Here is a 26017-nt window from a genome sequence, read left to right on the forward strand (position 1 = left end):
TGGCAAAGGCTTCGACCTCCGGACGTCTCGTCACCACGCCCAGCTCCACTACAACCCCCAAACCTATCGGTACAACTAGTGCCAAAGACAGGCACTGAGCTTGCCTAAGGTCACCTGGCAGGCAGGAAAGCCACACAGGTGAGGGGAAGGGCTGCTGCAAGGATTAAAGGCACAGAAGGTGAACCCGCGTGAATGCTCCGGCTCCCTGGCAGCCAGGGAGCCTGTCTGGAATTGGCTGTCACCGTCTTCATTGGGGGGTCTGTTCTCCGCAGGAAGGAGGAGCCATCGGGGGTGGAGAGCCTGAAGATCCCAACCCAGGGTGACAGAGATGCAGATGATCACCCAACCACCCCTGCCTCCCACTGTCTATGCACTGACCCTGACAGCAGGGATGCCAGGAGGAATCTGTCCTGCCCCCCACTGCACCCCACCCACAGCCAGCATGGCTCCAATAGCGCCTTCTGGATGGGCAGCCCCAGGGGTTTACTTCATCCTTCCAGCCAATATCATCGGCCCAGGAAGGCACATGACCCAAACAGACCAACCAGAGTACTCCTTCGTGCTCGCCCCCTGTGATTGGTTCCACAGGAGCACATGACTCAGGCCTGCCCGTCCAGGAGCCCCATCTCTGAGAGTTCTCCAAAGGCCATTTGGAAAGAGACCCTCCCACACTACTGGACTCCTGACTGAGGGGGGCATTTAAGCCCAGAGATAGATACCAGATCATGGCCACTGCAGCACAGGCATGAACATGGGCTGGACCTGCCTGTGGCTACTCAGGGGACAGCAGATGCTGGGACTCCTGAATGTAGGGCACCCTGTGACTTCTCCTTATCGAGCCCATTATTTCTCTATGTCTTCTTTGGCCCTAACTAGAATTAGGCTTCTTAGTTACAACAATGAAAATTATCTAGATCAGGAGCTCCCCCTCATTTCTGGTGACTCTAGCCATTCTGAAGAAGTCTGTGGACACTGCACAGAATCATAAATGCATAAACCAAAAACAGGATTTCAAAGGGACCCAACTGTATTGATAGGGTTATCAAAGCATCACACTCAACGAGGTAGAGAACATGTGGCTCTCGTGGAACAAGGTATAATAACTACCAAGTTCCAGGCAGTGTTGAGCCTAATTAATACTTTATTATATTAGCAGCAACTGAAATATAAGAATATCTGTGATTTGTGCCCAAAAAAGCTACAATTACCACTGGGCTTTGTTGCCCAATTTCATAATGGAAGGAATTCAGAAAGAAATTTTAGTTAGAGGATAATTTAAATAAGTGAGCCCATTCAGGTGCCCTGCCCCCTAAAAACAACCCTTGGGAGTCCACGGACCCCCAGGGTAAGAGCCCCTGCTCTCGAATAACACAAGGCTCTCTCTCAATACCACTAGCCTGGTGGCTGTCATCTCCAGCTCAGACACCTCGGTAGATCCCCAGGGGTCTTTCTGAGAGGTCAATCTGACCCCTTCACTCCTTGCTGAGAGCTTTCAAGGGCTTCTTGAGGCGCAGGCCCCAGCCAGGGCTGATGAGGTTCTGCCCCACATCCTCCTCCCTCTCTCGTCTCAGCCACAGCTGCATCTCCCTGTCCCCCAGGGAGGTCATGCTCCCTTCTGCCCCTGGGCCTTGCAGCCATAATTCCTGCCCAGCCTTCACGTCATCACTGAAGCATGGCTGCCCCAAGACCCCTGAACTAACCCTCAAAGACCCACCAGCCTCACCTCCTCCACCTAATTCTTGCATTCATCTGTGAACTAATTCTTGTTCTTGTTTTTTTTTTTTTTTTTTTTTTTTTTTGGATACCAGGGATTGAGCCCAGGGACACTCAACCACTGAGACACATCTCTAGACCTTTTTGTTATTTTACTTAGAGACAGCGCCTCACTAAGTTGCTGAGGCTGGCTTTGAACTCAGGATCCTCCTGCCTCAGCCTCCTGAGCCACTGGGATTACAGGCGTGTGTCACCACACCCAGCTTGTGAACTAATTCTTAGCATCTAAATTCCCGGCAAGCCTGTCAGCTTCTCCAGGTGGATCTTCCCATTTCCACTCCCCCACGAGTCCCCATCACAGGACCTGGCACGTCATCCTCAGTTAACACATGTTCTGCCAACCCCATTGACAGGGACTCCTGACCTGGCATTCTGGGCCTCGTTCTATGGCCCCAAACTCCTGGCCCAGTGTTGGGGTGCACTGCTTACCCCCACACACTCTCGCGTTCACCCTGGGCATCTTTTCTCTAATACCCTCATGTCCTAATATCGTTGTGGGTATAATTGTGTCCCCCTAAAAGACGGGCTGGATTCCTAAACCCCAGCACCTCAGAATGGGACCTTATTTGGAAAAAGGGTCTTTACTGAGTTTTTCAAGTTAAAATGAGGTCATTTGTGTGGGCAGATGTCCTCATGAGCAGGGGAAATTTGGACACAGAGACAAACATGTGCACAGGCAGAACATGTGAGAAGAGCGGGGTGATCCTGTCGCAGCCAAGAAGCCACCAGGTACTAGGAGAGGAGCCAGGTCCTCCCCTGGGGCCCTCAGAGGCAGCATGGCCCAGTGAGCACCTTGCTCCAGGACTTCAGGCCTCCTGTCTCCCGGGGAGGCCACGCTTCCTTCTGCCCCTGGGCCTTGGAGCCAGTCAGGCTCTGTTCTGCTCTCCCAGTAAACTCCTACGCAGCCTTCAGCCTTCAGCCTCCTGGACTCTGAGACAATACGTGGCTGTTGTTCAACCACTTGTGGGTGACACGCTGTTCTAGCAACACCAGCCAAGAAGCACAAATGCTTCCCAGGCAGCCTCTACACCGCCACCCCTTCCTCATCCCCTTCTTCATCCCCATCCCCATCTCTACCTCCATCGCCATCCTCATCCCATCTCCATCCCATTTTCCATCCTTATCCCCACCCTCACCTCCACTTCCATCTCCACCTCCATCTCTACCTCCATCTCCATCTCCATCCCCATCCCCACCCCCACCCCCATCTCCATCTCCACCTCCATCTCCACCCCCATCCCCACCCCCATCCCCACCTCCATCCCCATCTCCACCTCTATTTCCACCTCCACCTCCACCTCCATCTCCATCTCCACCCCCATCTCCACCTCCATCTCTACCTCCACCTCCATCTCCACCCCCATCTCCATCTCCAACTCCACCTCCATCTCCACCTCCACCTCCATCTCCACCGCCACCTCCATCAACATCTCCACCTCCACCTCCATCTCCACCTCCACCCCCATCTCCACCTCCATCTCCACCTCCACCTCCATCCCCATCTCCACCTCCATCTCCACCCCCATCTCCATCTCCATCTCCACCCCATCTCCACCTCCACCTCCACCCCCATCTCCACCTCCACCTCCATCTCCACCCCCATCTCCATCTCCATCTCCACCCCATCTCCACCTCCACCTCCACCCCCATCTCCACCTCCATCTCCACCTCCACCTCCACCCCCATCTCCACCTCCACCTCCATCTCCATCTCCACCTCCATCTCCACCCCATCTCCACCCCCATCTCCATCTCCACCTCCACCTCCATCTCCACCTCCACCTCCCCCTCTACCTCCACCTCCACCTCCAACTCCATCTCCACCTCCATCTCCACCTCCACCTCCACCTCCATCTCCATCTCCATCTCCAACCCCATCCCCACCCCCATCCTCATCTCCCTCTCTATCCCTATCCCCATCTGCTGAGAAGGACAGACTGAAACATGGTGTCCTCATGGAACTTTCCTGATCATCTGACCCCACCCAGACACCCTCTCTGGTCCCTTTAAAATCGCCTGTCAGTACCAGAGGCTGTTCTGGGTGAGTGCCAGGGACCGTGTGCTGCAGGACATACTCTCAAGGGCTCGGAGTGGCAAATTTGGCAGAGGAATTATTTTTTCACTCAACTCACATTTACTGACCACCACCTATAGCCCAGGTCCCAATTTAGGAGTCAAAGAAGAGGAGATTCCTGCTCCCCTGGGTCTTACACGTCAGGGTGGAGGAGAGACACAAGGCAGTAATGAAAGAAGTGAGCAGGTTGGTTTCTAAATGGAGGAAAACTGAAGACCACAGAAACGGGCAGGGGGATAGAGTAAGCACTCTACAGAGTGTGAGCAGAGACCTCGAGGAGACTGGAAAGAAGGAAGATGGCAGCCATGCAGAGTGCTGGGGGGAGGGTGTTCCAGGCAGAGGAGACTGGTCATGCAAAGGCCCTGAGGCAGACGGGGCAGAGAACCAACAGGTTCCAGGGCTGTAGCAGAGGGAGCAATTCTTCTTGTTTGTTCTTTTTCCTTTTCTGACAGATCTTTCCTACCGAGCATCACTCTTGTCATCAGAAGCAACATGGTTAGGAAAGGCTCCGGAGTTGAGGTATTCTTAGAGCTAGTCCCCAAGTGTCCCTGTCCTGGTCTGCCCCAGGCCTAATCTCTGGTCAGTACTTGTCTGCCTCCCCAGATGTTCTCAAAGTTCCCCAACATTCTCGTCACCGCCTCGCGTCTCTGGCTCAGCGTCAGGGCCCTCAGCCCACCCAGCCCCAGCTGCTCCTGCGGGTGTCCAGGCCGCCGACCCCTCCCCTTCCAGCTGCCTCATCACTGGTGCTTTGGACAAATGACCCGCCCCGCCTCCTAGCCCAGTTTTGGGGCAGCCCAACCTTGGTCACCCCCAGGCCTTGGCATATCCCGTGCCCTCCAATCTGAGCACACCCCTCCCCACTTGGCCACTCCTGCTCACTTCAGGATGCTCAGATGTCACCCCCAAAATGCCAGCCTCCCTGATTGCTCCAAACAGTCAGGTCCCCCAGGGCTCCTGGTGGCCTCACCCAGGATCCCCCCAGCTGCTGCAGAGACACATTTGGAAGTTCTTCCCAGCCCACAGGCTGCCCTCCCAGGAGAATCGCTCCCTGCCCCACCCCTCTCCCCACCCCAAAAGTGGTCCAGGACAGTCCTGGCCTTGAGTGACCACAGCACAGTGGCCATTCACATTTATCTGAGCCACTGGGTCCTTTCTTCTTGTGCTTTGGACTTGGGGCCGAAAGAATTTCCCCTCTTGGTGGCCTGAGAGAGCCCTGCAGACTGGGAAGGGGCCGTGGGCCCGGCAAGCTTGGCCAAGGGCAGGGAGGCCAGGGCAGGCCACCGTACAGAGAGAGAGAACATCACCGACAGAAGGGATTAGGGTGCGGCCACTTGTGTTGGAAGCTCAATCTCCAGGACAAGGGTCAAGGGGTGGAAAGTGGGCTGCGGATATGGCTCAAGTGGTAGTGCGCTCGCCTGGCATGCGTGAGGCACTGGGTTCGATCCTCAGCACCACATACAAATAAATAAAGATACTGTGTCCACAAAAAGCTAAGAAGGAAGGAAGGAAGGAAGGAAGGAAGGAAGGAAGAACATGTTTACCTTATTTAAAAAAAAAAGGTGGAAAATGGATTAATGTCACTACTGAGGATTAATGTCACCCTCTTGCCTTCCACCATTGGACGGCACAGAAGGAGGCCCTTGCCACGGCCAGCACCTCAATCTTGGTCCTTCCAACCTCCAGGACCATGAGAAATACATTTCTGTTTTTTATAAATTCCCCAGTCTGTGGTGTTCCGCTGTCATGGCCACAGGACACAGACTAGGGCAGGGGTCGGAGGAGACGGAGGCGGGAGGGACAGGCAGCAGGGACAGGCAGGGAGAGGAGGCAACAACTGCCCATCTGAGTCCTGCCTCCGAGTTCTCAATGAGACGAGCTTGACCTTGGGTTCTGCGACGCTTGTTAGGATCTCGACCCCTGCTATGTCTATTGTGGACATCTGGGTCCCTGGGGAGGAGGGCTTCTCCAGACCCCAGAACCTACTCTGCCAGCGCGTGGCAGACTGACCTGCCAGGGATTCGGCACCCAGGAGTGCCCCAGTGACAGAGGCAGCGGGTGTACAGATACCCCAGCTCCTCCGCCTTCTGCACTGGTCCCCAGAGTCCCCAGTGGGATTGAGCCCCAGTAGCCCATCACAGTGGTTGGTGCCTTGATTGGCAGCTTTCTCTCTCCGTGACATTTCTCTGTTTCCAATCAGTGTTTCCAGGGGTCACTCCCCAAATAACCTACTTGTCTTTGAGTCATTGTCTCAAAGTCTGTGTTAATCTGCTAGGGTCACCCAACCACATGCTAGGGTCACCCCAATCATGTGTCTGTCCAAAAGTTTGTGTGTTAGAAACTTGATCCCCAAATTCACAGGTCAACAGTGTTTGGAGGAGGGGGCTCTGGGGGTGATTAAGATTAGATGGCATGGCGGGGGGGTCCCAGGATGGCATTAGTGGCTCTATCAGCAGAGGAAGAAATTGGAGACAGAAGCCTTGAACTCTTGCCACAGGACGCCCTCCACCACGTTATGCAACAAGACGGTTCCCAGATGCAGCGAGGGCCACGCTCCTGGACTCCCCACTCCCAGCACCACACCGAAGGCACCTCTGTCCTTTATAGATTGCCCAGTATGTAGAATGCAGCTGTCACAACTGGAAACAGACTAAGACAAAGTGCCACAGACTTGGTGCTTCTTACAGAGCAACAGAAACGTACTGTCTCACAGCTCTGGAGGTCAGAAGCCCAGGATCAAGGCTGGGCAGGCCGGTTCCCTGGGAGGCATCTCTCTTTGGCTTGTGAATGTCTGACTCTTCCTGTGTCCTCAAATGATCTTGTGCATGTGTGTCCAAATCTCCTCTTCTTATAAAAACACCAGTCATATTGGATTAGGGGCCACCCCATGACTTCATCTTAATCTAATCACCTCCAGAAAGAGCCTTTCTCTAAATAGTCACTTTGGGTACTGGGCTTCAACATATGAATTTGGGGAGGAGGGACACAGTTCAGCCTATAACAGCCCACTTCTGGGGAACTCAAACTATGACGCCCCCTTTCTTACAAACAAAAGATTCACACCTATAAGACAGGTACTATAATACCCGTCTGTTATTGAGATTGAGCCTGTGGGGCTCTGCCTCCGCCTGGGGGTGCCTGGTAGATGGCAAATGCTCAGAACACATGGACGATGGATGGGTGGACGGATGGATGGGTGCCTGGGTAGGTGGGTGGGTGGATGGGTGAATGTATGGGTGGAAGGGTGGGAGGGTAAAACAATGGATGGGTGGGTGATGCAGATTAGCCATCCAGGTTCTTTTCCGGTTCCTGGGATTCCAACCCCTCTCCTCTGAGGCGTCCCACACACCTCCCTGTGCAGCCATCAGATACACGCGATACATAGCCTCCTCTACTCGTGAGTAACTCCCGGGTAGCTCCCCACTGGGCCACCCCTCCCTCCCTTCCTCCCCTCCTCTTCTTAGCAGAAGCCCCTGGTGGATTTTTCAGGCTGAATAAAGACAAGACTGGAAGGAACCAATGCAGGGAACGGGCGGGAGAGAGTGAGAGTGGCAGGTCTGACGTCAGCAGCAGAAGGTGCTGGGGACAATGGAAGCTTGGACCCCGGGTGACACAGAGAACAGTGCGCTAGGGCAACCCAGCCATAGTCACTCTTCCATTCATTCAAACATTTAATGAGAAACTACTAGGTGCCAAGCCCCGTGCTTGGGCAGGGGACCCTGCAGGATGACAAAGACACTCAGGTCCTGACAGGTGGAATGAGGGTCAGGAGAGTGGAACGGGGAAGGCACCGGAGCCCAGAGCAACAACAGGCACTGGAGCTGGTCTGGATCTGGGGGCCGCAGTGAAAAGGAGCCAGCCAAGCACGGATGGCAGAGGGGCTGGGACGGGACCAAGCACGGATGGCAGAGGGGCTGGGACGGGACGGACCCCCTGCCCAGCCCCAGGCAAGCCGTGCTCTCTGCAGAACATTTGGAAAAATCCCGGGCAGGCAGTGAGTCCTGGAGCACAGGGGAGGGATCCAGAATCCCTGCGCGGAACACCAAGGGCCTGCGGGGCTCCCCACAGGCTCCCCGAGCCCCCGAGAGCAGTGTCCCGGGGAAGAGCTCAGGGTGGCTCAGTAGATGGCCACATGCAGCCCTTCCCAGCAGCCTCGTGGGCCAAGGGCCAGCACCCCAGCTGCCACATTGCACGTCCCACCGTGGGAGAGAGGAGGGAGCTGCCTGTCACCAGGGGTGCGCGAGCGAGGGCCGGGGAGGGGCTGTCTGAAGGGTGAAGGGGCGCGGCAGGCCTGAGTGAGCGGAGGGGGAGGCATCAACCCCTGCAGCTCAGAGGCTCCAGCTTCCTTCCTCTACCAACCCGCCCACGGGCACACCCTGACTGACCCGCACTGAGCCCTGATTGCAGGGCAGACAAAATGTCAGAAATTTCCCCCAAAGATGGAGGGAGGGGTTTTTGTGGGTGGTTTTGCGATTCCTCTGTGACTTACCCAGAAGCGCAGGGTCAATAAAACTCCAGCAAAATGCCCCGCCCACCATCCAGGCACCGGGTGCCACCTCCGGGACCGCACCTGGGAGAGGGGAAGTGGTGGGAGGAGCCCCTTCCTAAGCCACAGCTTCTAAGTGCAGGGCACCTGGGACCAGGATGTCACTCCCCCTGCACCTGCTCCCTGTCAAGGCTGGAATCCAGGGGACACGGGGGTGGGAAGGACTCTCTCTCTCTCCTGTGGCTGGGATGGTGGGGTCCCTGGGGGTTCACAGAGAACTATGGGTCACACCAATCCCAGGGACGGGGGCCAGGGTGGATCACCAACAAGAAGGGCTGAGGAGATGTGTGTGGAGCCACCCCCCAGTACTGGGCTCTCGAGAAGGCCCCCAAGGAAGGGGATGCTGGGATTGCAGCAGGTGTAGATGACAGGAGGGGACAGGCATGTCTTAAGGCCCAGAGGCTCCGAAACACCCAGCAGTTCCCAGAGAAAGAGCTGGAAAGGTGAGAAGTGGCCTCAGTATAAGACATTTGCTGGCTGGGCAGCTGGGTAGGTGGGCAGAGGGCAGGGGATGGGTGGGAGGATAATGGGAGGGACTGAATTGCATAGCCCCCCAATTCAGATATTGAAACCCTAACCTTCACTGTAACTGTATTTGGAGACAGGAGTTCAGGAGGTAATTAGGGTTAAATGAGGTCATTAGGGGCGGCGCCCTGATCACATAGGACTTGTGGCCTCATAGGAAGAGGGGGAAGAGAAGAGACAAAGACAGAGGCCTCCCCACTATCAGAAGGCAGCTGATCGTAAGGCAGCAAGAGGGTCCTCATCAGAAACCGAGGCCTGGGGCTGGGGTTGTGGCTCAGTGCATGTGTGAGGCTCTGGGTGCGAATCTCAGCACTACATATAAATAAATAAAATAAAAGGTCCATCAACTAAAAAAAATATTTTTTTTAAAGAGAGAGAGAGAGAGAGAATTTTTTTAAAAAAATATTTATTTTTTAGTTTTCAGCGGACACAACATCTTTGTTTGTATGTGGTGCTGAGGATCGAACCCGGGCCGCACGCATGCCAGGCGAGCGCGCTACCGCTTGAGCCACATCCCCAGCCCCTAAAAAAAAAAAAAATATTTAAAACAAAAGAAAGAAACCAAGGCCTACTGGAATCTTGATCCTGGCCCTGCCTCCAGGGGAAAATGACTTGCTTAGGCCACCTGTCTGCAGCCTTCTGTGACGGCAGCCGGAGCAGACCAATACGGACGGGCAGGCAGAACAGGGAGCAGGGCAAGCTGGGGGACCTGTTCAGCACTGAGGTCCCCAGCACTGAACCCAGCACGAAGACCCTCGTGACATCATCCAAAATCAACACAAAACCATTAAATATGGCAACAAAGTCCAACGAAGTCCCACTTTCCCTCCCATGATAACTACTTTGAGTTGTCTTTGGAAATAGAAAGTATCAAATGTTCCCCCCAAACACTTGTGTCTGTCCTCTGGCGGCTGATGTGCATGCTGGGTCCAGATCTCACGGGAAAGTTAAGAGGCCACAGGTCTGGGAACGGCCTCACTAGGTTCTTGCCCAGCTGGCGCCACATCCCCTCTGCCTCCTACCTGTGTATCACAGCCTGTGGCCACCCTCCAGCAGCATGCCTGGCAGGGCACAAGAGTGGGCAGATGAGCCCCACCTCCTCGTGTTCAGGAAGCCCTCCAGACAGCAGCTGCCCACTCCCAGGGTCCTGCCCTACTCAAAGCGAGTGGCAGTTCTAATGCACGAGTGACAAGTCACGTACAGGGACTTCCTCTCTGTCGAAATGAAGGTCTCTCCCGCCCAGTGGCAATCTCTGTTCTTGAGGTCAGAGACCACACTGCAACTTCATCACATGCCCAGCCATCTGAGGTCACTGCTTGCGCCTGGGGACTTTTGATAATAACCACAGGGGGACCAAAAGGCCCCGTGACCCTGTTCCATTTGCTCACCTCCTTGGCCTGAGCATCATTTGAAGAATGTTCCAGAAGGATTTCCTGATCATCTGCCACCGTTTTGGGGGTGAGTGAGCATTCTAGAAAGCCAGCTGTGGTCAAGCAAGCTCTGTTCCCCTAGAAATTTGTAGTCCAGGTGTCCAGGTCACCCTGGGACAAAATGTGTGCTCCGCGCTGCAGCAGACACCAGAGAGGGCTTCCAGACCCCAGGAAGAGGGACAGTGGAGGAATGGTGACAGTCCAGGCCCTGGGGTCACGAAGCCCCAGGCTGCAGCCCCAGATGGCTCCACCCTGCCCCAGCTCTGTGACCTGGGCACTTTACTGAAGCTTGCCGAGCCCCAACGGCCTCAGCTGCAAATGGGACTGGTAAGGGAAAGTGGTGACCACTAAAGAAACAGCCCACGGGTCTCAGACTAGTGTACATAGGGCAAATGTCCAGGGAGGGGCAGCTGTAAATTAATAACAGACCCCCATACAGATGGACTTGCTTCTCTGCACCAGCAGCACACCTAGCCTGATTCCACCAGTCTGACCCTTCAAGAGAGGCCGGATTCTGTGACATTAGGGACAGTGCTCAGAAACCTGTAGCAATAATGACAATGATTGTCAGCTCCCATTCTCTCAGCGGTCACAACCCTGAAGACAAAGATGCCCCTTCCCCGCCCCCAGCACGGCCACTCACCTGGGGGACAGCGGTAGCAGCACGCTCCGGCAGCCTCGTCGTAGTAGCGGTTGGGGTCTCCAGCACAGCCGGCCTTGAGGGGTCGATCCTGGAGGGTGAGAGAAGCTGGTGAGGCCAGGCAGGTCCCAGATGTCCAAGCTCCTTCCAGACCCGGGATGCCTGGAGTGCACCTGCTGCCAACCAGGCCTGAGACTCAGCTCACGTTGCAGAAGAGAAACTGGAGAGAATTTCTGTTGCACATCCGCATCAACCCCACTGCTTCTGGGGGTGATGGCAACTCGCGACCAGGCCGAACACCTGGGGCCTCCTGTTCTCCCCTCCTCTCCCACTCACAGACAACCCTCCAGCAAATTCTCTTGGCCCTCTTGGGACCATGACCCCACTCCCTTCCCTAAATTAGCATGGCTGCCTCACACTCGGTCTCTGGGTTGGGCCCAGCAATAAAAATTCCTAATAAACTTATTGATTAAGGGTGGGAGGTATAGTTCAGTGGTCAAGTGCTTGCCTAGCACATGCAAGGCCCTGGGTTCAATCCCCAGCAGCAAAAGAAGTGTCAATTGAAGTCTGACACAGCCCCAGAGAAGTGCACAGGTCCCAAGTCCAGAGCCCTCTGTCCTTAGACGGGTGAACACAAGGTGTACCCAGAGGAGGACCTGGCCCCCCCACCCCAGCACACTCCTCATGCCCTTCTGGAAAGGAACCCATTAGCCTCACCTCTACACCAGAGATGGTTCAGTCTTGTCTGCTTTTGAGCTTGATTTAGGTGGAACCATACAGTCTGTTTTCCTGTACCTGGTGTCTTTAATTCGACATTTTTTTGTTATTTTGTTTTGTTTTGTTTGATGGTACTGGGGATTGAACCAGGGGTGCTTTACCACTGAGCTACATCTCCGCCCCTTTTTCCTTTTGAGACAGAATCCCTCTAAGTTGCCCAGGCTGGCCTTGAACTTGCGATCCTTCCGTCTCAGCCTCCTGAGTTGTTGGGATTACAAGCATGCACCACTGTGTCCAGCTTAATTTGACATTTTATTGTAAGAATCACACCCATTGCCGTGGCTGTGTGGTATCACAAAGCAGGAATGAGCACAATTTATCTGTTCTACTTTGGAAGGACATTGGGTCCTTTCCACATTTTGATAATAATGATGCTTCTGGGGACATTCTTGTACATATATTTTGGTGCCCAAGTCTATGCATGCTGTTGTGCACGTACGGGGGAGTGGGCTTTCTGGGTCATGAAGTGTGCGTGTGCTCAGCTCTGACAGTCTTTAAACTACTACTCCCAGGGGTGTCTAACTGTCTATACCCCGGGAGCGCTTGGTGTTGTTGGTTTTTAAAACTCTACTCAATTTGGTGTCTGTGCAGTGATCTCCTTGTATTTTAAATCTGCATTTCTCTGACGAGTACCTTCGTTGTATACCTTTTCCTGTGTTTATTAGGTATTTTATTTTTTCAGAGTTGGGGAGAGAACCCAAGGCTTTGCCCATACTGGGCAAATGCTCCATCCCTGAGCTACACCCCCAGCCCACGTTAAGCATTTAGATATATGGTTAAAACCACCATGTAAACAAGCTGGGCCCTGGGTGACAGCCCTTTTCCACAATTCTGGGTAGACTGTGTAAGTCCGCGGCTTGCCAACAGGGGGTGCTGTCCTCTGGCTTTCCAGAGAGGCCGGGCTCTCAGCCAGGATGTCCAGCACCTGCTCCTCAGAGCCCCATGAAGGAGGGAGAGGAGGACGGGGAGCCCCATTTTCCATGTGGGGGTTATGGAGGAAGGGACTAGCCCCAGGTCCCCGCAGCCATTCCCAGAGACATTGGTGGGGCCCAGGTCGGGGCACAGCTCTACCAGGCCCCAGATGCCCCAGGCCCCAGAGAGCAGCTTCTCCAGCAGAGACACTGGGGGATCTTTTGTACCTGTGATGTCATTTACAAGAGCCCAGAAAATGGGGACAAGCCAAGGGACACTTAGTGTCTAGAAGTGATGCATGTAGCAGTGGCAGAAGCCAGGCCCGGTCCATGAGGCCTGTTACCATGGAAACCAGCTCCCCCGGCTGCCCAAGATCACCCTGCATGCCAGCTTGCGGTCAACTGGCTCTAGCCACAGCCCAAGAACATCGAGCCCCTATTCTGGGCCAGGGGCAAATGGAAACCCGAACTTCCCTTGGGGACCTGTCACCCCCAGAAGGGACAACCCATCTTCCCCAGATATCCCAGCATATAAACTAGAGAGAAATGGCCCCAGGGACCCTGAGCCTCCCCCTGGCAGCACCGCCTGGGCCCAAAGCTGGCCTGGCCTCATGTCAAGCATAGATAGCTTCCACCCCGGCCCTGTGCCTGCCCTCCCCTGCTGTGTCCCCAGCTGTCCAGGCACAAGCACCCTCCTCAGCCACCCCGTCCCAGCAGAGCGGCAGTGACAGCCTTGGCGTCTGCAGCGTCTGGGGAAATTTGAAGCTTTAGACGTTAAGGACCTAAATAACAACAGAAGAAACAGGGACCCACCCTTCCCCGGGGCTGTGCGCCCAGATGCTGAGGGGCCCATCCACTGCTTCTGCCCCTGGGGAAAGGGGTGACCGGCTGGGACTTTGCACTGGCTCCTGCCTGGGAGGGGGGTCAGGAAGGGAAGAGTGGGAGGGGGAAGCCCGAGGACTGGCGGGGGGCTTTTGGGTGGGGTTCCCCGGCAGGTTGGAGGCCAGGCAAGGTGTCCACAGGGTGCTGAGCTGTGCAAGGAGAGACCATGGTCCAACCCGAGCGGCACCGAGAGAGAGGGCCGGAACCCTCACGGGGCCTATTTTCAGGTTCGTTTGGTTTTCCGGGTTAGACCTGGTAAATTTCACTTTCAACAAGCCCCACCTGGTCCCAGCCAAGAGGAAAAGGGGCCGGGCCACACCTGTGGGAGCCCAGAGTCTGAGGCCGGGGTGGGGTCAAATGCGAAATCCCCAGAGGGGCCACAGTGGAGGTGGCGAGTCCCCACACCTGATCACCCAAGGTGAGGAGCTGGGACCAGCAGCCACCAACCGCATCAACCTGGAAACTTGCTCCGAAAGCAGAATTCCAAACCGCGAGCCAGGTGCCGCCAGTGGAATGGGGACCTGCATTGTAACAAGATCCCGAGGGGCGTCAAAGGTACTTTAAAGTTTGAGGAGTGCTGGAAAGAAAGCAAGAGATGCCGCATGGATTGCTTCTGGCAAGAGAAGTTCTGGGGATTGAACCCAGGGGCACTTACCCACTAAGCCACAACCCCAGCCAGTTTTACTTTTTATTTTGAGACAGGGTCTTGTAAATTGCTTAGGGCCTCTCTAAGTTGCTGAGGCTGGCTTTGAACTTGTGATCCTCCTGCCTCAGCCTCCCAAGCTGCTGGGATGACAGGCGGGCACCACCGCACCTGTCCAGGGAAAGTAATTCTAACAGCCAGCAACTATCAGCCCATTTCACAGGCAAACGAAAACACAGGCAGGTTAAGAAACCTGACTTTAAGTCACCCACATGCCACAGCCCAGCCAGGGTTTGGACCCATCTTGCACACACCTTACCCACCAGGCTCTGCTGCCAAGCGTGGAACCCACCCAGGCCCCAGAGGTGGACTCTCTGAAATTCCTCCTCTCCCTGCCTCCCCTGGTCACTGGCTGTGTCTGTTTAGCTGAGGTTTGACATCCACCAGCTCGTCCTCACCTCCCTGCCCTCTTGACGTGACCCCCTGTGGCCACCTGAGGGTCTCCTCCCACCCTCCAAGTTCCTGCACCCCACTCACGGAGAAGATGCCAGAGGAGTGTTTTGAAAACATGAATCTGATCTTCCCTCTACCCGGGGAAGACACGCAGACCATTCCAGCCCAGCTGTGAATAAAGACCTGACCTTGTCCAAGAGGCCCTGCCCTAGCTGCCCTGCCCTCCACTCGCTGGGCACCCCTGGCACCCTCTCCCTCTCCCCATTCCCCACTGGCACCCCACGTGCTCCCTCCAGGGTCCAGCGCACACTGTTCCCCTGGCCACCCCATGCCCCTCACCTGGGGCACCCCAGCTCACTCGTATGCCACCTCCTCAGAAAAGCCCTCCCTGGTCACCCCGTCCAGCTGAGGCCTCAGCAGGCTAAAGGCAAGGCGTCAGCAGGCCACATCCTTCCTCGCCCACCCGGCTGTGGGCAGTGCCCCGGGCTACAGGCCTGGGTCCCGCTGCCCCGCTGGCCGCCTGCTGACACTGCTGCAGGTTCTGGAGGCTGCCTTGGCCCAGCCGTGGTGTGGAGGCTCCATCCCCCAGACAGTTCACATGTTGTCACCTGGGTCCCCAGTGTGGTGACGTTGGGATGTTGGGGGAGCTTTGAGGGTGAGGCCTAGAGAAGGTGATTAGGGTGTCGAGGGGTTGGCACTTCCCTCGTGGGGGCACATTCTGGTGGCCCCACCAGAGCAGACGGTTTTGAAAAGAACAAGCCCTGTTTGTGAGGTCACTGACTTCCTCCCTGGCACGGGTCGTTCTCCTGCAGGTGGCTGTCTCCCCTTCCACCTCTCCGCCATGTTACAACACAGCTGGGGGGGAGGAGGGCCCTCCCCAGGGCACTGCATCGCGCTGTTTGGACATTCCAGTCACCAAACTCACGAGCCAAATACACCTCTTTACTCAGCCTCGGGTGTTTTGTTATAGCAACGCATCGCAGTCTGATACAGCCCCTTCCTCCATCTGCAAAGCCAACAATGGTGGCTGTACCCTCTCACCTCACTTCTCTCTTCTCCCACATCATCTCTCTAACACAGCCAGGAAGGACTCTCTGCTTTTAAGGACTTGTGCAATTAGATCAAGGTCACCCTGACAATCCATGACAGTCTCTCCATCTCAGGATGGTTGCCCATCACTCTCCACGAAGATCTTTTTGCCATGTTAAGGTGACAGCCTCAGGGCTCCAGGGATTGGCATGTGGATGTTTAGAGGACAGTTATTCTGCCAAGCACCAGGCTGATAGGTAGCCACCAGACTACACCACAGCTTGCTGGGCTTCGTCACCTGATCCTAGGAGGCTCTGAACCCCTCTCTCCACCCCCCAGCACTTACCTGAACACCTCACCAAGAGACCCCTGAACTGCATCATCCTGCCCCACCTTGAACACACCTCGGGGACAGACATCTGCTCCTGAGTGCAGCTCCCCCAGTGCCCACCTCTGTGCTTCCTGGCCCCCGGCAGCAGATGAGTCCAGACAGCAGGCACAGAAACGGCCGTGCAGGATGGATTCTGGCCCGGCTGCAAGGAACCTCAGGGACACGTGAACACCCCGTGTGCGAGGACCTGTGTGAGGTGGCAGTCCCACGTAGGACGGAAGGAGACCTGGAGGGCTCTGTGATCAGCCAACAGCATCCCCCCAAGATGTCCACATCCTGGTCCCCGACTCTGTGAACAAGTCACCCGGTGTGACAAAGGGGAATCAAGGTGGCAGTTGGAACTAAGACTGCTGATCAGCTGATCTTGAGACGAGGGTGATCCTGGATTTTCTCCGTGGCGGACACCACCACAGGGGTCCTACCACAGAGGGACCCAGGAGAGGCTCAGAGTCAGAAGGGGTGACTGACGCTGCCATCATGAAACCAGAGCCACGGAATCCAGAAGGCTCCAAAGGCTGGAAAAGACAAGGAAGTGCAGCCCCCCAGAGCCCCCAGGCAGGAGGGACACCCTGCCACGTCCTGACTGCCCAGTGGCAACCATTGTGGACCTCGGAACCACTGAACTATAAGAAGACAATCTGTGTTGTTTTGAACCACGAAGTTTGTGGTGATTGACAGCCAGGAGGGGAAGTGGAGGGCCCAAGCTGAGAAGATGACAGAAACCCGAGTCCCTGCCATGGTTGGACATGGTTGGTCTCCCAAAGGTCCATACGCTAGAGTTTGGTCCCCGGTGTGGCAGAACCTTCAAAAGCTGAGGGGCCTAGTGGAGGAAGTTAGGTCACTGAAAGGGATCGATGTTGTCCTCGAGGGATTCTGGTTTGTTCCCGAGACAGCAAGTTGCTATAAAAGCGAGAGTTCAGTCTGAATTTCTCTGGCACTTGGCATGTGATCTCTCCCTGTCCCAAGCACCCCTGCCATGATGCCATCAGCCATGCTGTGATGCAGCCAGAGACCTCACCAGAGGTTCAACGGATGGGGCCACCCTATCTTAAGCTTTTAGCCTCCAAAACTGTGAGCTATGTAACCTTCTTTTCTTTATAAAGTTCCTTACCTTGGGATTTTTGTTACAGCAACACAACAAACAAATACAGTCCCCTTCCAGCCTGCCCAGCATGAACCAGGCATTGGGCTTGGCTTTGGGGCAATACAGAGATCAGTTCTAGATGATTAAGTTTCATGAGGAGAGTTCCCAGAACAGGCCCACAGGAGATACTAAATAAAAATCTGGGGAATGAATCAATGAAGAAGAATCTCATAGATAAGGACAGATAAATTCATGAATCACCTAATGCAAATATCCTGAGCATCAGGAGACGAGCAGAGAAGAAGAGCTAATCTGGGGGATTCGTGACGGGTTCCATTTAGTGGAGGATGACTGACAGCGGACCTGAGGGGACCATCCCAGGCCAGAGGCACAGCAAGAGCAGTGACACAGGGCCGGACAGAGTCGGGCTGGGGGTGCTGGGCGGGCAGAGGGGTCGGACGGTGGGAGCAGGAGGAGACAGACCAGGATGCGGGACCTTTGACCCTGGGGACATGTCTGCTCTTAACTTCTGCTTCCCGAGTAGGGTTTCATCAAAGCCTGGGACTGCCTTGATGACAGGTTCAACAGAAAAGAAATGTAACCAAAAAGGATGGGTAGATCCCACTGAAGAGGTTTTGATTGTAAATTGCATATCCCCTCCAACCCTGAGAGGCTTCCTCACTTTCGGATTCACCAAGAAGAGGTTTGGAGGGTAGACAGACACAATGTACTTTGTTTCTCAAACGGAGGTGACCACAGAACCCTGTTCTCACAGAACTACTGTTCCCTGAGAGTGACATCCGGAAAGGATGTTTGACAATAGGGAGCCATGCAAGGTTCTGGAGCTACAAACATGGCTGGGGATGGAAAAGTGTGAGTCAGTGCTCCCGTGGTCTGGCCTCGAGGCCAAATTGGGCAACTGCTTAGCCTTCCTTCCCCAGGGACGCTCTTCCGGCCCTGGAGAAATTCCACAGTGGTTTCTGTACCAAGTTGTTTAGGCTACTACCAGAGTCTGGGCCACAGCAAGAGTCAGGGCCACACCTCAACTAAACCTCAAGGTGGTCGAAAGCATCCCAGCCCTGGAGTGACATTCCCCAGGACAGTGTGCTGGGATTTTTTGATCTGGGAAGATTCAGCTAATCTTAAATGAGCAGCTGCTCTGTGCCTGGCACAGATCCAGGGGCTGTGGTTCCAGGCTGGGCTTCAGTACCCAGCCCCCACTGGCACGTGGGCAACACAGAATGTGTGCTGTCCTCCCAAGCACGGCTCTGTCCCTCAGCAGGCCTTTCCATCATCTGCCCAGTGGCTGAGCCCCCAGTGTGGACAGGATCCCTGACCCCTCCTCCCCTGGTCTCCGTCTGGCTGCTCCTCCCTTCCACCTCCCGCAGGCTGGCTGGCCCCACCCAGGGGAGCTGCCTGTCTCTGGCGCTGGCCCGGGGTCCTCCCTCGTTGCAGCCAGCACAGTCTCTGGACTGTCCATCACCGCCTGCAGGATGACAGGTCCCTGGGCAGACACCTGCTGTGCCGTGCGTGCGTGCGCACAGACTTTTGCTGAATGAGTGGAGGGGAAGAGCTGGGGAGGGGCCTCAAGCTCACGCCCGCCTGATGGGGAAGACACCCTGGAGGGTGGGAGGGCCGTGCGAGGACTCAGGGGCCGGGTCACCATCTTCTCATCACCGAGGGGTATCTCTGAGGAAGAGGGAGATAACTTGCTTCCAGAACCAGTAGGTAGCTTCAGTCCTTCAAGAAGACCTGAATGTCAGAGCTGCCCGTGATGGCCGGAGTGGCCACTTGTCACTGGAGGCGTATGAGCACAGGCTGGGACAGCCTGGAATGAGAGCCCCTGGAGCTGTGCCAGGCACAGAGCAGCTGCTCATTTAAGATTTGCTGAATCTGCCCATCAACAGATAAGGACTTAGGACTATTTTGGAAAACGGGGACCAGGATCTCAGCTGGGCCACCCCAGCCACCAGGCCCAGGCTGGGCCAAGCTGGCCATCTGTGCAGACTCCCCTGGTTTCCTTCTGATGGCTGTCCCGGGGTGAGGGGTGAGAGGGGCGTGTGCGACCTAAGGATGAATCACATCTACTCAAGAAGCATGTCTGAGGCAGATATGAGTGGGAGCAGCAGAAACTTCCAGTAAGGGCTGCCCTCCTCCCAGCACGGGCTGCTCTCAAGCTGAGTGATGTGGCTCCCCAGCCCCAAGGTGCTCCTGCTGCTCCCAGCAGAGGCAAGGAAGGCCGGCAAACCCCCACCTCCCTGCACCCCTCCTGTCAGGGTCCCTTCCTGGTGCATCAGGAGGAATTCTGGATTTGAACAAAAAGCCACATCAAACCAGGAGCCCTGCGGAGTGTGCTGCCTAACCCTAACCCCAGCTACTAGGGGAGGGGGAGGCCAAGGCAGGAGGACCAAGTCGACCCTGCCTCAAAAGAACATAAAAAGGGCTGGGTGTAGCTCAGTGGTAAGGTGCCTCTGGGCTCCATGCCCAGGGCTGCAAAAACCAAACTAAACCAAAACAAAACCAGAAAGGCTCTCCGGCCCTCTTACCAGTACCTGGAATTTCCAATTTAGCCTTTACTAGAAGAGTAGCTAAGCCTTAAGAGTGGGGAGTCCAGGAGGGGGTGAGACACACAGGGCCTGGCCATCACCCCAGCAGATTCCTTCTCGACAACGCCCACCATCTACATCTGTGGAGGAAACTGGGGCTGGGATGGGGGGATGTGGTGGGGAGGCTCTAGTAGCCCCAGCACTGGCCGGGAAGACCATGCTCGGGAACTCTAAGCCAAGGAGTTCACAGCAAGGCTTGGCCCCCACCCCACCCTGGGGTGTCCGGAGGAGAAGGACCGAGCTGTGGGGAATCAATTCTGCAGATTTGCAGGGGTCTTTCCAGATTTGCAGGGGTCTTCCCAAGAAACCATCTTGGGAAGAGGGTGGTAGGGGGTGTCACAAGCTACTACTCTTTAGCAGAGGGCATCCTTGCCTCGGGGTGCCAGCGGCAAAATAATCATCTCAAAAAATCAGATGGATCAAAGTGTGAAATATGATATAACAAGAACTATGTAATGTTTTGAACAACCAACAATAAAAATTTAAAAAAAAATCAGATGGAGATGAAAGGAGGATTTAAAACTCAAGGAAATGCAAACTCTGACTTGGGATTTTTCCCCCCTAAGTGAATGTGGACGAAGTTAGGGGCCAGCAGGGGTACTGGGCTGGACAGGCAGCTCCTATCCCACAGACACCCTGATTCCCCCCAGGAAGGACCCAGCAGGGTGAGCCCACGAGGGATGTTCAGCCTCCCCAGCAAGCGGGAAATGCAAATCATGTCAATAAGGGTATGGCGCCTCTTACCAGTCACAAAAGAAGAACTCAGAAGATGAGTGTGATGGGGTGCGGGGAGTTGGCCTGGCTCGCTGTTGGAAGCTATCTACCTTGTACAGCCCACTCCCCACCAGAGGCAATCTGGCGTTTCTCTGCTAATTTAAATGCCTACCTCATCTCCAGGAAAGAATCACATTCCCCCAAAGCATCCATATAGGGCTGTCCATCATGACAACCAACAAGGAAAACACAATGGGCCAGGCGCGGTGGCGCATGCCTGTCATCCCAGCAGCTCGGGAGACTGAGGCAGGAGGATCGCAAGTTCAAAGCCAACCTCAGCAAAAGTAAGCAACTCAGTGAGACCCTCTCTCTAAATAAAATACAAAATAGGGCTGGGGATGTGGCTCAGTGGTTGAGACCCCTGAGTTCCATCTCCAGTACCAAAAAAAAAAAAAAAACCCACTCTTTCTTCAGGGACATAAATAAGAAATCCCCCACTTTGTAGAATACTATGCAGTGTTTTAAGATAAGCAGATCTTAAAATATCCATATGGAAAGCTCTCCAAGACATGGAAGATGTTATAAAAGCCAAATGAAGAGTCATATGAACCAGAGGTTATGGTTTATGGGAAACCCTGTGTATTTGTACAAAAACAATACAAATATGGCCATGCACCTACAGAGGTCTGTAAAGGAAACCAGGTGCAGGGGTGCACACCTGTAACCCCAGCTGCTCAGGAGGCTGAGACAGGAGGATCTCACGTTGAATGCCAGCCTGAGCAATCTAGGAAGACCCTGTTTCAAAATAAAACTTTTAAAAAAGGGCTGGGGATATAGTGTAGCCCAGTGGTAGACAGCTTGCCTAGCTTGTGCAAGAACCCCAGGTTCCGTCTGGCATGATGGTGCATGCCTGTAATCCTGGTGGCTTGGGAGGCTGAGGCAGAAGAAGCATGAGTTCAAATCCAGCCTCAGCAATATAGCAACACCCTAATCAACTCAGTGAGACCTGTCTCTAAATAATATATTTTAAAAGGCTGGGAGTGTGGCTCAGTGGTTAAGCACCCCTGGGTTCAATCCCCAGTACCAAAAAACAAACAAAAAAACCTTCGTACCTTACAAAAACAGTTTTATCTGAAGCATTTACAGTTTTTGCTTTTAGAATATAGTCACAAATCCCATGTGTTATTAAATGTATAGCTTTTACAGTGTTATTGTATTTTTAGACATACATATATTTAGTTAGTTAATTAGTTAGTTAGTTAGTTAGTTAGTTATATGCGGTGCTGATGGTAGAACCCGAGTCCACATGCTAGGCAGGTGCTCCACAACTGACCACAACCCCAGCCCCTATAGTTTTTTTTTTAAAGGGATTTCTCTCTGCAGCACACTAGCTTCAGTCACCAAACACAGCAAAGACTCCCCAGCTCTTGCCTCCCCCCCACTCCTTCCTGCCCTTTGTCTCTCCGAGTCCTATTACTTTCCCCGCCCCCAGAGAGGGCTAGGAGCGCTGGGTGGATTCTCTAGCCGGGTCCCTGCTGTGTGCACAATGGGCTGCCCTCCTCTGCCCTCTTCAGGGCAGGTGGCTCCCATTGCCCGGCTGGAGATGGAAGGGGACACTTGTTCCCTCTCCCTCCTGCCTGTCGCCCACCCTGCCTGAGGCCCTGGTGGATGGGACTCAACTTCCCAGCTCCCACGGCTGTTCCCATAGACAGAGGGAGCTGTCCCCACCAGCAGCCAGGCTCTTCCCTCCTTGTCCCCAGCTTGTATTCAGCCAGGGGCTCTCTCTCTCCTCTGCAGACCCGGCTCTGCAGACCCTGCTGAGGTCTCCCCACCCCTATGCCAGCACCTAGTCTAGGGTTCGATACTGGAAGATGGAAAAACTCCCCCCACCCCCATTTGAAACCTTGGGGCTCTACCACTGCACTACATCCCCAGCCTTTTTAATTTTATTTTATTTTGAGACAGGGTCCCACTGTTGCCTGGGCTGGCCAGGAACTCGTGGTCCTCCGGCCTCACCTGGGATCCTCCTGGTCTGGGGGTCACATGTGTGCCACACTGGGCCAGGCTAACTGCTCAGGTTTTCTAATGCGGTTCCCAAACTCTTTTCTGGGCTTCCCACAACAGAAGCCAGTCCCACGGCTGACCCTTCTCCAGGGACAATGTCCACCATGTGCTCCAGGCCACTCAATGCCCCCAGAGCTGGGGAAGCTAGTCCAGCCTTTGCCTCTCACCCTCTCTGGCCTCTCTCCCTAGACCTCCAGCCAGTGGCAGCCTAGAGACCAGAGCGGCAGCTGGGCAGAGCCACCAACCTCCTGCCGCCAAGGGAGGCCCCACCTGGCCCGACCCTGTGCGCAGTGGGGACAGTTCAATAGAAATAGTTCAATTAGAATTAGAGATCGGCGGGAGGGAGGAGGCGCCCCGCTAGCCTCCCAGCCAACCTGCCACCTGCCGGCCCGCTGGACGGGGACGCTGGACGGGGACGCGGCGGGGAGCGTCCCTGCGCCCCCGCACCACACACCGTCCGGGGCTGTGGACAGCCACCGCCTTACCTGTGGGAAGGCTCCGAGCGTCCCCACGAGCCACAGTCCCAGCGCAGCGTGGAGGGCGAGCATCCCGGGGGCGGGACGCGGGCTGGGCTGCCACCCGCGCCCACCTGGGAAGCGCGGCGCCCACGTGCGGTCCGCCTTCGGGCTCGGGCGGTGCCGGGGCCACCTCGCCGGCACGCAACCGCACGCGGTGAAGTCACTTCAAAAGTGGCTGCCCCTTCTCTGAGGGCTGAGCCCTGATTCTTCCCTCCCCCGACCCAGAAGTGCTTCCAGGAACGCAGCCTCTAGTAGCGAAGAAGCGGGGAGCACGTGCCACCGGAGGGGACACTGGAGACACTCCCCTTCGCTGTTTAAATGGCCCGCCCCGGATTTGACGAGGTGGCGCTAAGGAGCGCGCTGCTGGTCTCAGCAGGGCTTTTGGGTGGGAAAGGTCGCTGGGCCCTGGAGGTGGGACTGGAGATTGGGAGGCCCCAGGGATCCCCAGGGCCCCCAACCCCATCTTAGCCTAAGGAAGGGAAAAGGTGTCCTGACACCATTACTCAGGCCACCTCCCAGGCTCTCTAGATTCTTCAGGAGGGGCAGCTGGAGTCAGGAAACTGCAGAGAAAGCAACCACCATCCACCCTTCCCCACTCACAAAGATTTGCTGTGAAATGAATCAGGGGGTGGATGGATGGTTGGGTGGTTGGGTTGGTGAATAGGTGGGTGCTTAAGCAGGTGGATGGGTGAATGGACTGACTATGGCAGGAATTCATGAACAGAGCATTTGGATACCAATCCGCAGGCATTCCACTGCCGCTGGAGGAGACCACGGGCACTCTCCTCTGAGGGAAAGAGGCAGTGCGCTTTATCCTGATGCATAGAGCTCAGGATCCCTTCCAGCGCTTCCCCTTCCCCTGGCTTCTCTCTTTGCTCCTTTCCTTCAACAGTCAATTCATAGTCGCTTATTGATCATCCACTCAAAAAAAAGGACATGGGCCGCAGGTCGTGGGTGTTTTTGCCTGTGTGTGCATGTGTGTGTGTGTGTGTGTGTGTGTGTGGTGTTTTCAGACATGGAATCCAAGGCTCAGAAACAAGCAAGCAGCCTGTGTGCTGTAAGGATGGGCTTATTGTTCTTCCTGAGCCCAGAATGGCTTGAGGACCCTCAGGCTTCTGCACCTCAGTCTGCTCCTGCAAAGTGTCAGGCCCCCACAGGGAGGGCCCCATAGAGTGGGAACAGTTATCTCCCACCAGAACTTCCCAGCGAGGTGTCCAGAACTGACCACCCCACAGCCCTGTCCCTCTAGAGCTCCTGATTCCACTTGGAAAAACTGATTCCCAATGTGCCCCTTCCCAAGAGCCACTGCTGACACTCTCTTTACTAAGTGATTGTGAAAGTCACCTGTCTGTGATAGCCACAGCACCAGGTAGGGGCAGGAGGAACCCAGGATGGATGCAGGCTTCCCATATATAGATTCCTCCTATAGAAGAGCTCGTGTTCCAAGTAAATAAATGCTTGTTAAACACACAAAGAGAACAAAACAGTAGCAAAACAGCTTACACAAGGAAAGCTACAAATAAAAAGTGGATTACAAGTCATAAAAGTTCAACTTTTCTAGTAATCAAAGACTTGCAGATTAAGGCAACCTCTGATATTCTTTTAGGTCTATTAAATCATCAGTATCAGTAGGGTTTTTTTTATGATTTATAAAAAACAATTTTGGAAAAATCTAACCCCAAGGTTGTGGTGAAACCAGAACACTCATTCATACTCTGCTGATAAATGTTACAACCATTTTCAGAGAACAGTACAGCAATTCTTAGCAATAGCCAACTCCCCCACCACCACCACCACCACCACCAAAAAAAAAAATGTCTACAACTTGTGGCTCAATAATTTCACCACTGAAGAAAAACCAAAGAAATAGTTCAACTGGAAAAAAGAAAACTATTAAAAAAAAAGATTCCTAAGTAATGTTGTTTAGGAATTTTAGAAATACCCTGAATCAGTAATTAAGGAAATCGAGCTTCATCCCTTTGATGGAATATTGCACATCCATGGAAAAAGATGATTCTGGAGATGATGTGAAAAATCCATCTTTCCCTCCTCTTGTTCCTCCCAGGGCTTCCCATCTGAGCCACATCACCCAGGACACCCCCTGCGCAGAAACCTTGCAGAAGTACAGGGCTCACCACCTTGAGAACTGTGCTCTTTATTTGACAATGAAGATAATGGGTGCTGCCAGTGAGGTGGCACACCTGTAATGCCAGCAGCTCGGGAGGCTGAGGCAGGAGGATCACGAGTTCAAAGCCAGCCTCACCAAAAGCGAGGCACTAAGCAACTCAGTGAGACCGTCTCTAAATACAAAATAGGGCTGGGATGTGGCTCAGTGGTTGAGTGCCCCTGAGTTCAATCCCCAGTACCCTCCACCAAAAAAAGATGATGGGTGCTTTGCCTGCCTGCTTTATGCTAAAAGCTTTCAGGCACTGGCTTCTTGAGTCCTCACAGAAACCTCCTGGAGAAGATTCTGCTTTGGGCCTGTTCTGCAGGGGAAGGCCCTCCGTCCAGCAGTGTCCATGCCTCTCCCACTCTCCTGCTAGGGTGGGCCTTGCCTTCTGCCTTTGCCCTCCATGACCCTCTGCTCCCAAGCTCGCACGGGGGACTGCTGCTTATCTTTAGAACCTGTTCCAACTCTGACTCCTCTTTGTGGCTTTCCTGGCACTGTCCCCTCCCCCCCCACCGCCATCTTCCCAGTCAAACGACGGTTTCTGTCAGTTTTTTTTGTATCTCAATTCTAGAACCTATCTCACGGTGTCATAACTGTAATGACTAGTCTGTGTATCCATCAGCCCAGGAAACTGTGGGCTCTTGGAGAACCAAGATGGCCCCAGGCACCCAGACAGGACCTGGCCCTTGACTGTGAGCAGGTGACTGGTCTGCCATAGAGAAAGGCACTCCTGCAGCCAGGGAGCAGGCAGGAATCCAAGGGGGCAGGCAGAAGCCCTGGGCACGTCCATG

The 26017-nt window shown here is 54.7% G+C and overlaps 1 protein-coding gene across 2 annotated transcripts in view; it reads right to left on the minus strand.

Annotated features, from left to right (window-relative positions):
- Tnfrsf8 (TNF receptor superfamily member 8) overlaps nt 1-23101 on the minus strand; it is a 62261-nt gene extending 39160 nt beyond the window's left edge. For both annotated transcript variants that reach the window (XM_058572653.1, XM_046424908.2), the window contains exons 1-2: nt 23024-23101; nt 10988-11075 (exon numbers count right to left, since the gene is read on the minus strand). In XM_058572653.1, coding sequence (XP_058428636.1) covers nt 10988-11075; nt 23024-23086 — 151 coding nt within the window. In that variant the 5' untranslated portion in view covers nt 23087-23101. The remainder of the gene's footprint in view (nt 1-10987; nt 11076-23023) is intronic.
- Between the last annotated feature and the right edge of the window lie 2916 nt (nt 23102-26017).

The sequence above is a fragment of the Marmota monax genome, unplaced genomic scaffold (assembly GCF_021218885.2).
Source record: "Marmota monax isolate L192 unplaced genomic scaffold, Marmota_monax_Labrador192_F-V1.1 WCK01_AAM20220418_F8-fsc00080, whole genome shotgun sequence".
NCBI lineage: Eukaryota > Metazoa > Chordata > Mammalia > Rodentia > Sciuridae > Marmota > Marmota monax.